The sequence below is a fragment of the Melitaea cinxia genome, chromosome 6 (assembly GCF_905220565.1).
Source record: "Melitaea cinxia chromosome 6, ilMelCinx1.1, whole genome shotgun sequence".
NCBI lineage: Eukaryota > Metazoa > Arthropoda > Insecta > Lepidoptera > Nymphalidae > Melitaea > Melitaea cinxia.
This window is the reverse complement of record NC_059399.1, coordinates 17,025,956-17,037,872: the sequence shown is the minus strand read 5'-3', so window position 1 is coordinate 17,037,872 and position 11,917 is coordinate 17,025,956. Positions and strand designations below refer to the sequence as shown.

The window sequence follows — 11,917 nt, the reverse complement described above, 5'->3', positions numbered from 1 at the left end:
CTTTCATTCAAGTGCCTTCTTTAAAAAGTATCAAGCAATTTTATTATATTCGGACAAAAGAAGCAGAGAAAACTTTAACTAAATATTCGTAGTATTCTGATAGTTTACAATAAATTACCTGTAATAATGGTCTTGTGAATTTATTTACCTAAGACTTACATAAATATTTTTTTCATTAGAAACATTATTTGGCTTAAATATTGATATACAGCGACATAAAGAACACCCGTTCTTTAAAGCTATGAGAGCCAGCTTAACGAATGTTGCCGTGCGTTTGTTCCGACCTTGGTTACATATTGACGCTATATACAAATTGTTACCGATGTATACGAGAGAGAGGCGAGAGACGAAAATTGTTCATGACTTCGTGGATAACGTAAGTAGTTTAAAATATAAATATAATTAGGGCTTTTCAAAAAACTTACTTTAGAACTTACTTTTAAAATAATTTTTATTTATCTTCGTCTACCTTATAAGCACCTACAATCATTGTCATAGTCTGACGCTTATCATAATAAGTCATTCATTATTATTTTTCGCAAAGTCTTTAGAGGATTTACATTAGATCAATCCCTTGAAAGTCAGGAATGATATTTTTTTTTCAATACATAATTATGACATGTGTCAATGACATTCGGATTTCGTACACATAAGTACGACGATATAATACGACTAATATTATACTTTTTTAGCTCATTTTAAGAAAAAAATCGCTGATCGATGAACAAAATAAAGCTGGAGAACAATTTGACAATCGTAAGTTAGTTCCTATAAAAATATTTATTTAGTTATATTTATTTCAACTTTAGAACATTCTTTTATTGTGTGCAGAAACAATTAAGACATTTTTAGAATTATTGATAGATAATTCTAATGATACCGACAAGGGATATACCGATGAAGAACTTCGCGAGGAGACGCTTGCTCTTGCTATAGCGGGCTCGGATACATCGGCAGTAGGCACATGTTTTGCTATTTTACTACTGTCACAACACATGGATGTACAAGACAAAATTTACAGAGAGTAAGTATTTTTCAGCAACGATAGTTTTGAGATCCCTACGCATTCAACTTGTAATATTTCACTGCTGGGGATAGGCCTCTTTGTCCATGCAGGATAAGGATTATTAATATAATTTTTAACTGAGGTAGGACACAACAGGAATTTCCTGCTCACAATATGGAGCAGCCCGACTGGGGTAGTACCTCGACCTTACATAAGATCACAGCTAATAATACTGTTTTCAAGCAGTAATTTGTTCCTGTTGGTGAGTAAGGTGACCAGAGCTCCTGGGGGGATTGGGGATTGGGTCGGCAACGCGCTTGCGATGCTTCTGGTGTTGCAGGCGTCTATAAGCTACGGTAATCGCTTAACATCAGGTGAGCCGTATGCTTGTTTGCCGACCTAGTGACATAAAAAAAAACTGTCAGGTATTTATGATACCCACGGGGCCGACGACTTGACGTGCTCTCCGAGATAGGCGGGGAAACCCGTAAGAACAGACATCTAAACTGAAAATAAATATTTATAGAAATACCAAACCCGAGTGGGTATCGAACCCGCAAACCATGGATGTTTCAGGAAACTACTCGCACCACCACCAGAGTGGTTGTTGCAATTCCTACAATTAGAACCAAATTATCGAGAACGAAAAAAAAAACTTCTAAACAGTTTATTTTGTCTAATATTTGATTTATACATTTATTGCTTGTAATCATTATCATCATCATCACTTCAGACTATGGCAGTCCACTGCTGGACATAGGCCACACATCCCGGTTTTCCGCAATCCTCATCCAGCGTACACCGGCAGTCTTACGTAAATTGTCGGTCCAATGGGCCGGAGAACGTCCCACACTGCGTTTGCCAAGACGCGGTCTCCACTCCAGGACCCGTCTACTCCAACGGCCATCGTTCCTGCGACACAGATGACCAGCCCACTGCCACTTCAACTTGCTAATTCTGGGGGCTATGTCGGTTAATTTGCTATGTTATTGATTGTAATAAAATTTCAGAATTCAAGAAGTTTTAGGAGATACAGACAAGACACTTGAAGCGGAAGACTTGATGAAATTCAATTATTTAAGAGCTGTGATAAAGGAAACCTTAAGACTTTACCCCCCTGTACCTATAACTGTGAGGTATCTTAAGAAAGACCTTGAATTACGTAAGTATTATACTTGTTTTTCTGGCATGACTTAGAAATTTTATTTGGTATTTGAACTGATGAACCATGTCAAGCAAATAAGTTCTATATCCATATACTTATTTTCCAATTTTGAAAGAAAGAAAGAAAGCGCCACAGTCACTTAGAACCGAATATAAAATCATCATATCAAAAAAAGATTTTCGATCTAGCGGGTATGTCGTTCCATAGCTTAATTGGCTAGAGCACTGACACGGTCAGTCGGAGATGCAGGTTCGATCTCCGCTGGAACGGTTGATTTTTGATATGATATTAAAAATGTTTAGAAAGAAAGAATTTTTTTTATTGGCCTACCAGCTTACAACTGTTGAAATGACACATACATTATAACGATACAATCGACGAAATACGATACGAAGAGGAATAAATATACAGAATTAAAAAAAAAATAGGTCAACTAGGTTACTGCCTCAGTATTGTTTATGACAGCAAAAGTTTGCTGCCAAAAACGCTGATATTCTGGCACAACCTGTAGCGGTATAATACAAACAATTCTGATACAGTTTTAAAATTTCTACTTGTTCTTTCAAACATTAGTGTGTTCCTGTAGTGAGAGAGCTGTCTAGAGCTCCTGAGGGATTGGGGGTAGGGTCAGCAGAGCGTTTGCGATGCTTGTAGTGTTGCAGACGTCTATAGGCTACGGTAATCGCTTACCATCAGGTGAGCCGTACGCTTCTTTGTCGACCTGGTTCTATAAGAAAATATTATTATCTACATAATGATGAAGATAAGTCCATATATGTATGTGTATTTCGCAATTTATGATTGATTGTCAAGCACCTGGGAACATTAAAATTAGTTTGACGAATTTATTTCTGTATAAGAAATGTACTTGTCATATTGTAAATAGTCAAGTCATAATGAAAATATAATAATTTATTTATTGCAAAAATTTTCCTTTCATTCGTCAAACTAATAATAATAATGCCATATCTTGAAAATGGTCGTGCGTTGCTCTATTGGGATCGGTCTATTGTCACTTTTTTTTTATGTCACTAGGTCAGCAAACAAGCGTACGGCTCACCTGATGGTAAGCGATTACCGTAGCTTATAGACACCTGCAACACCAGAAGCATCGCAAGCGCGTTGCCGATCCAATCCCCAATCCCCCCAGGAGCTCTGGTCACCTTACTCACTAACAGGAACACAATACTGCTTCAAAACAGTATTATTTTGCTGTGATCTTCTGTAAGGTCGAGGTACTACCCTAGTCGGGCTGCTCAATATTTTGAGCAGGAAATTCCTGCTGTGCCCTACCTCAGTTGGGCTACCTCAGACTGACAGGCTTATTGCAGCCAATAAACCTGATATAGTGCTAGTAGACCGATCAGCGCGCCAAACAATTATTGTTGACATTACAATTCCACATGACGATAATCTCGTAAAGGCCGAAAAAGAAAAATTAAGTAAATATTTCGATCTTGCCCACGAGATTACCAGCATCTGGAATGTAGACTCAAAAATAATTGTTCCTATTGTTGTATCGGTTAATGGTCTATTAGCGAAGAATTTCGACCAACACCTTAAGAAACTCTTGCTTGACTGTTGGATCAAGGTCGGATTCAAAAGGCAGTGTTGCTTGAAACGGTCCGCATTCTGAGGAGGTTCCTCAGCCTCCGGAGGACTACTGTTTTTATATTTTTAAATAATTTTTATTTGTGTTTTTTATAAATATTGTTAGCATAATCTCGATTATTTTAATATGTTTCGTGACGTCGTGCAACAGTGTTAATAAAAATAGTTCCCTACCCGCTTATACGTTTTGTAACGTCATGCAACAACGTTAATAAAAGCAGTCCCTACCCGTTCAGAGGGCTCTTTTGCTTCTCGGCTTTCGGAACGATAGGTCGTTGTTTCATGACGAGTGCGTTGATCATTTTTATATTCAAAGTAACGGTTGTTTGCTTGGTTAATTAAAATTGTAATTCTCGGTCATTATTTTCGATTAAGTTAGTGGTTAAGGTTAATTTTTGTGATAATTGTTATATTTGTAAAAATGAGTAATAAATAGAAGTTAAGTGTTCGGTACCTCTGTCTTTTTTTTTAAATAAATAAGTTTGTTTCTCCTAAAAATATATTTAAAAATGTAATCATAAGGAAATATATTGAATAAAAGATAATAATAATAATCGAGCTCTGCTTCCCTAAAACCGAGTACGGTTGACCTCGTCGCCTTCTGGCGCAACATATGGTCAGGGGAGGTGGAGCACGAGGAGGGCCCTTGGATTGCGGCGGTTCAGGACGCATGTGCTAAAATCGAACCGATGAACCCAATCGCCATCTCTACGGAGGACGTCAGTGGTGCGGTCCGGCGGGCTCCGAACTGGAAGAGTCCGGGGGCCGATGGTCTGCATCACTACTGGCTGAAAGGGCTCTCGGTCTGCCATGCGACCTTGGCTCGACAATACCAAGAGGCAATAGATCGGAAGACACTCCCAAACCTTATCACTACCGGGATCACTCACTTAGCTCCTAAGTCCACCAACACCGCAGATCCCACCAACTACCGCCCCATAACGTGTCTGACCTCCATCTACAAGACACTGACGTCCGTTCTGAGCTGTAAGATCTCACGAAATATTGGTGAGTTTAATATCTTGTCTGCAGCTCAGCGCTTTGCATGGTGACGTTTTAATGTGTAACAGAGGACTAACCCCCCTAGCCTTGGCCAAAGAGAACTGGCAGAAACCGGTCGTACTGAGCACCTCTGACCGGGAGACCGTATGGATGGAGAAGGAACTGCATGGACGGTTCTACAAGGCGCTTCACGCACCACACGTGGACAGTAAGGCCTCCGTGCAGTGGCTGCGATTCGGCGACCTCTTTGGGGAAACCGAAGGTTTTGTCTGTGCAATACAAGATCAGGTGGTCAAGACGAACAACTACCGAAAGCACGTCCTGAAGGATGGCACTCCCGACTTCTGTCGAGCCTGTCGTCATCTCGGTGAGTCACTCAGGCATGTGCTTTCGGGTTGTTCCGCGCTTGCTAATACTGAGTACTTGCACAGACACAACCAAGTGGCCAAGATTCTCCACCAAGAGCTTGCTCTTATGTACGGTCTCCTGGAACAGAGGATGCCGTATTACCAATACTCACCGGTGCCAGTACTCGAACGCGACGGAGTCCGGCTCTACTGGGACCTGCCTATCGCCACAGACAGGACGATACTGGCGAACAAGCCTGATATCGTGGTGATGGACAGGGCACGGTCGAGGGTATTTTTAGTGGACATCACCGTCCCGCATGACGAGAACCTCGTGAAAGCCGAGACTGAGAAAAAACGTAAATATCTGGATCTGGCGCACGAGATTGTCGACATGTGGGGTGTGGGGTCTGCTGAAATAATCCCTATCGTAATATCTGCCAACGGTTTGATCCCGGTTAGCCTCGCTCGCCATCTGAGGCAACTGGGGATCCGGGACGGTTCGCTCGCAGCCAGGATGCAGAAACAAAAAAAAAAAAAAAATGACAAAAAAACTGCAAATTGACTTATGACAATCTTTTAAGCTGTAGTGCAGGCTCGGCGCGTGCTAGGCTTTTGGCCGTGGGTACGCACGAGGCCGGCTACTGGCTTCACGCGTACCCTTCAACAAATACAGGAACATTTCTTGAGCCTGACACGCTCCGAATCGCAACCTGTCTACGGCCTGGGGTTCCGGTCTGCGCTCCTCATAAATGTTCCTGTGGCAGTGATGTCGATAAGCTAGGACATCACGGTCTGTCATGCCTAAAAAGTGCAGGCCGCTTCTCGAGACATGCCGCACTTAACGATATCATACGCCGGTCCCTTGCCACCGTCAACGTGCCAAGTCTACTTGAGCCGACTGGTATTGCAAGAGACGATGGCAAGAGACCGGACGGTATGAGTTTGATTCCATGGAAGATGGGCCGGGTGCTGGTATGGGATGCAACCTGTTCAGACACGCTAGCCCCTTCCCATCTACATGGAACCAACAACAGAGCTGGTGCGGCTTGTGAAGCGGCTGAAAAAACAAAAGCGGACAAATACAGGGGTCTAGGCTCCGAATATGATTTTGTCCCATTTGGTGTCGAGACCCTTGGTCCATGGGGTCCTAGCGCTATAAGACTTTCTAAGGAAATAGCAAAAAGGTTATTCGACGTCACAGGAGACCGAAGAGCTGGCAGCTACTTCGGACAAAGAATTAGTCTAGCTATTCAAAGAGGGAACGCTGCCAGTATCTTCGGAACCTTGCCTAAAGGGACTCCTTTTAGTAATATTTTTTAGTTATAATGTATATATACTTAAGGCTTTTTTTTTTTTTTAGTTTAATGTAATTTATATAATAATAATAAAATAAATAAAAAAAAATAAAAAAAAAAAAAAAAAAAAAAAAAAAAAAAAAAAAAAATACATAAAAAAAAATAAATAAATAAATACATCCCACGAAAATGTGGGGGTCGTGGCTTTTTAAACGCTAAAAATCTCCACAATCGTGAGGTGTATAATCTCAGAGAGTACTTTTTAAATATGAAGAGCGATATGCACATGGACGTTGTTGCAGTTGATAGGGGCTTTACTCCGCTGTCCTTAGGCAAAGAGAAATGGCGTAAGCCTATAGTAATGCGTACCGTTGACCGCGTGGCCGTATGGAAGAGCAAGGAATTACATGGCCGGTTCTACAAAGTTCTGACAGACCCAGATGTAGACCAGCCCAGCTCTATATCCTGGTTACAACACGGGAACCTCTTCGGAGAAACCGAAGGTTTTGTCTGTGCAATTATGGACGAAGTTATTAAGACGAATAACTACCGGAAACATATCATGAAAGACGGAACTCCAGACATATGCCGAGCTTGCCATAAGCCTGGAGAATCCATTAGACATGTTGTTTCCGGTTGTAGTCATCTTGCTAACGGCGAGTACTTGCACAGACATAACCAAGTAGCCAGGATTATACACCAACAACTTGCTATTCGTTACGGCCTCGTTGAAAATGAGTTGCCTTATTATAGGTATAGCCCAACGCCATTTCTTGAGAATGGTCGTGCATTGCTCTACTGGGATCGATCTATTGTCACTGACAGGTTTATTGCAGCCAATAAACCTGATATAGTGCTAGTAGACCGATCAGCGCGCCGAGCAATTATTGTTGACATTACAGTTCCACATGACGATAATCTCGTAAAGGCCGAAAAAGAAAAATTAAGTAAATATTTAGACCTTGCCCACGAGATTACCGGCATGTGGAATGTAGACTCAACAATAATTGTTCCTATTGTTGTATCGGTTAATGGTCTATTAGCGAAGAGTTTCGACCAACACCTTAAGAAACTCTCACTTGACTGTTGGATCAAGGGTCGGATTCAAAAGGCAGTGTTGCTTGAAACGGCCCGCATTGTGAGGAGGTTCCTCAGCCTGGAACCTTAACTACCGGTGGCCTGGGCCCCAACCTGCCATCGGAGGACTACTATTTTTATATTTTTAAATATTTTTATTTGTCTTTTTTATAAATATATTTAAAAATGTAATCATAAGAAAATATATTGAATAAAAGAAATAATAATAATAATATTAAATTATTGATTTATATTTTTTTTCATATTTTTTGCAGCTACTGGTATAACTCTTCCTGAGGGTAGTAATGTAGTTACAAGTATATGGGGTATACACCGCAATCCTCGCCACTGGGGTGACGATGCAAACGTTTTTAATCCCGATCGTTTCCTGCCTGGAAAAGCATCGCAACCCAACGCTTTTATGCCATTCAGCTACGGTCCTCGGAGTTGTCCTGGTAATAAACATTCCTTAATTACAACAGAGACGACGGCCATACAAGTGTAAACCCCGTGGCAAATCCTAGTGGGAGGCATTGACTGTGAGGCGTTTATATATTTATTGATTTATTTATAACAATTAACGCCTAATACTCAATTGTTCCAAGAAGAGAAATATTAGCCTAGCTCATCTCTTGGGTGACCGAAATCACTCATAAAACAAAGCACAATGGCCAGTGATGTGGCCACAGCGCTTACCTAATCTTTACTTAAGATGCAATTATTGAAAAAGTAAAAAATAATAAAATATATTATTATTTACTACTTTAACAATTCATCTTTAAAAATATCTGTTAAGATTATCAATCAAATATTTTTAATTTAATTAAATCTTGCTTACAAACGATTGATCGTAACGATTATGTTTCACAAACTACCTACTTATAAATAGTAATTCAAAAACCTTTCATTTAATCTATGTAAGGTATTCGACTCTTAGCTGCCTCCTTCAAATGGGGGTTCTGTAGGTGTATAGGTCAAACTCCGTGTGTAAAAATAATTCCTTGCTCATTTCTAAATTTGACTTTGTTTAAATAGACGAGTTACTTTGATAGCTGCGTTCCAGATGACGCGATGAGTTAGTTCGTCAAACGTGCTGTGACAAGAAAGTGTCTGTTGGATCAGCTAGTTTGTTTTGAGCCTAAAGTAACAGTCTATAAAGGTCATCATTACAGCCTATACAGTCCACTGCTGGACATAGGCCTCCATAAGTTTACGCCTAAAACAACGTGAACTCATGTGTTTTGCCCATAGTCACCACGCTGGGCAGGCGGGTCTGGACCGCAGTACTGGCTTTGTCGCACCGAAGACGCTGCTGCCCGTCTTCGGCCTGTGTATTTCAAAGCCAGCAGTTCGATGGTTATCCCGCCACCGGTCGGCTTTTTAGTTCCAAGGTTGTAGCGGAACTGTGTTATCCCTTAGTCGCCTCTTACGACACCCAGAGGGGGTGGCTAAATTCTTTAGTACCGTAGCCACACAGTCTATAAAGGTATTATGCATTAAGCTCCCATGTTACTATGTTTTAGGGTACCAATACGCTATGTTTTCGATGTCAACTACGTTGATAAATCTCTTGCGACGTTACCGCATTAAACCAGCGTCAAACTACAAATACGATGAGAACAATCCGCTAAGAGTGTCGTTTGAAGTTATGATGATACATGTCAATAATTTCTCCGTTCAAATTGAATATCGTAATGAACCCAATAAAAATAAAAAATCAGAAGAAATGTAAGTAATATTGTACCTGTATGATAAGAAAATATTTATGATGTACTTGAAATATATGGTTTATAACAACGAATTTTACAAAATATATTCCTGTAGTTTTATTGACTGCAAAACACTCACTAAGGAAATATAACCTTGGCTCCCTGAAATGTAAGCATGTACATGTGCTACATGTATGTAAAGTTGAATAACACATTTCAGGGTGCATTTTACGTTCATCTTGAATATTTGCGGCATCGGCAGAATTTGCTTAGAAAAACCGCACGGAATATTGTCGAGCTTGCTTTTTATCTGGTTTCATTCAAAATGTCATTCGACGCTAAATATTCGATTAATCATCTTTTGCCAAGTATACGGGTAATTTCAGAACCACCATAATAGCTATGGAAATCTAGATTTTTTTTTGAAATTAAGTAATTATGTGGTAACGTGGGACACCAGGTAGGAACGAAGTTCCTTCGGATGGTATAGAAGCAAAAAATTTGAAAAAAAAATGTTGAACTTTATATATATTTTCTAGTTCTTGATTTTTGTTTAATTTTGTTGATTGGTTTTTAATTAAGTACATAAAAGTATTTAGGAAATTTAGTATTTTAGAAAATAATGAATACCGTAAAATAAAATAAATCAAACAAAATAATAATGATATTAATAATTCAAACTATTGAGCGAAATAAAAAAACATGTCTATTTTTGTCGACAGTATAAAATTACTTAAATATTAAAAAAAAAGTTTACTATTAATATTTTAGTTTTACAAACGTCATATTAAACAGTCGTGTAACTGATATTACGTCACTTTCACTTTTATATATTTTTCATCTTGCTAATTCTGTGGGCTATGTCGGTTACTTTCGTCCTCGCGCGGATAGTCTCATTTCTAATCCTATCTTTGAGAGAGACCCCAAGCATAGCCCGCTCCATTGCACGTTGAGCGACTTTAAACTTGTGGACCAGTCCCTTCGTCAGTGTTCACGTCTCGGTTCCGTATGTTAACACAGGCAGGACGAATTGCTCGAAGACTTTTGTCTTCAAGCATTAAGGAATCTTCGTGTGAAGTGAAGACTTGACGAAGTCTGCCAAACGCTGCCCAGCCCAATTGAATCCTCCTATCGGTCTCTCTCTCGAAGTTTTGCAGCCTAGTTGGATAGTATGGCCTAGGTATATATAGTCCTGAACAACTTCGAGAAGAGTACCATCGACCGATACCGGTCTCGGTATGACTTGGTTGTTAAACATAACTTTCGTCTTATCCAAGTTCATACAGAGACCGACACGTCGGGAGGACTCGTTTAGGTCGGCCAACATTTGGTCTAACTCATCCAACGTCGTCGCAAAGATGACAATATCGTCGGCAAAACGAAGGTGAGAGATGAATTCACCGTTGACGTTGATGCCTCGTTCCCCCCAATCCAAGGTCTTAAAAACACCCTCCAGCGCAGTGGTAAATAATTTCGGTGATCTCGTCCTCTTCGAAGTCCGGGATACTCTCCGTATAATGGCGCAACAGTGGTGTCCGTGGATCTTCAGTGTCCCAAGTCGCAGGCTTGCGTGCGCTCGACGAGTACAGCTGTCCATAAAAATTCTCAACCTCTTCTCGGATCTCAGGGCGAGAGCATACGGTTCTGCCATCCGCTGTTTTGAGCTTCGCAAGTAGGCTTCTCCCCAATGGTCTTTGGAAAACTTTGGACCCCCTATTCTGCTCAATCAAAGTGGCAGTCTCTCTCGTATTTGAGCAGCAGAGGTCGTGAATAGGTTGTAAAACATAAATTAGAAAGAAGAATTTAAAATACAAGTTCTTCACATCTATCAAAAATATTAATTGTATATTATATAGTATATAAAAACATAAAATGAGGTTTGATTATTATTATTCTGATATATTGTTATCTTCGGTGCGACAAAGCCAGCCCTGCGGTCACCAACCCGCCTACCCAGTGTAGTGACTATGGGCAAAACACATGAGTTCACGGCATTTTTGGCGCGAACTTGTGGAGGCTTATGTCCAGCAGAGAACTGCGACAGGCTGAAGTAATGATTGTGATATAAAGTGTTTGTATATGTGTGTCGATACACCACAATTCAACAGAATAGGTGGGTTTTGTTTCTTGGATACAGAAACATACACAATATAATATTCCACCAAAAACATTTTCATGTAAAATGTTGCCAAGACGAGATCATATGGCTCGCACTGTCAAATGAATAGTAAGTAATTTCCTCAACGTCTGCGGGCCAACTGCCTATTTTAACGACGAATTAAACGATTCTTCTATCGCACATTAAGTCGATAATTTGTAGACAATTGACGTGCCCCACGGTTTGTTTTTTAGTCTAGTCTATGCATATGTTTATAATTCCCACGACTGTATCTATTTTATTATTTTTTGGTTTTTAGTACATTTATCTTAAACATTGCAATGTATGTTTAACATAAAACCGTTTAACTTAAAAAGTTTTTTTACCTATTTTTATCTTAGACTAGCAAGCCTGTTTGTGCCTATTTAGACAGTCGATCTGAAGGAGTAAACTCCAGTCGTGCGTCGAAGCTGACACACACACTTTTTTCCTTCTCATTTTCATCAGTAATAACATCTCTCTCTTTCTCTCTCTCTCTCTCTCTAAAATTTGCATTCCCAGTGTGTGTAAAGTTACCTGACACGACTTAGTTTGCCACTCCATT

General features: G+C 40.0%; 1 protein-coding gene across 1 annotated transcript; it reads left to right on the top strand.

The window, feature by feature from the left end:
- The first annotated feature begins 322 nt into the window (after positions 1 to 322).
- Positions 323 to 9,321, top strand: LOC123654798 (cytochrome P450 4X1-like). The gene is made up of 6 exons (XM_045590683.1): positions 323 to 376; positions 693 to 756; positions 832 to 1,024; positions 2,017 to 2,168; positions 7,782 to 7,961; positions 9,030 to 9,321. Exons 1-6 carry the CDS (start codon positions 323 to 325, stop codon positions 9,236 to 9,238), a joined length of 852 nt encoding a protein of 283 aa, XP_045446639.1. The 3' UTR covers positions 9,239 to 9,321.
- Positions 9,322 to 11,917: the final 2,596 nt, after the last annotated feature.

Bases quoted from the DNA above. Each gene is read 5' to 3' on its own strand.
- LOC123654798 (XM_045590683.1), top strand. From the start codon at position 323: ATGTATACGAGAGAGAGGCGAGAGACGAAAATTGTTCATGACTTCGTG. The intron at 377-692 runs GTAAGTAGTTTA...ATACTTTTTTAG, and splicing joins TTCATGACTTCGTGGATAAC to CTCATTTTAAGAAAAAAATC. The intron at 2,169-7,781 runs GTAAGTATTATA...TATTTTTTGCAG, and splicing joins TAAGAAAGACCTTGAATTAC to CTACTGGTATAACTCTTCCT.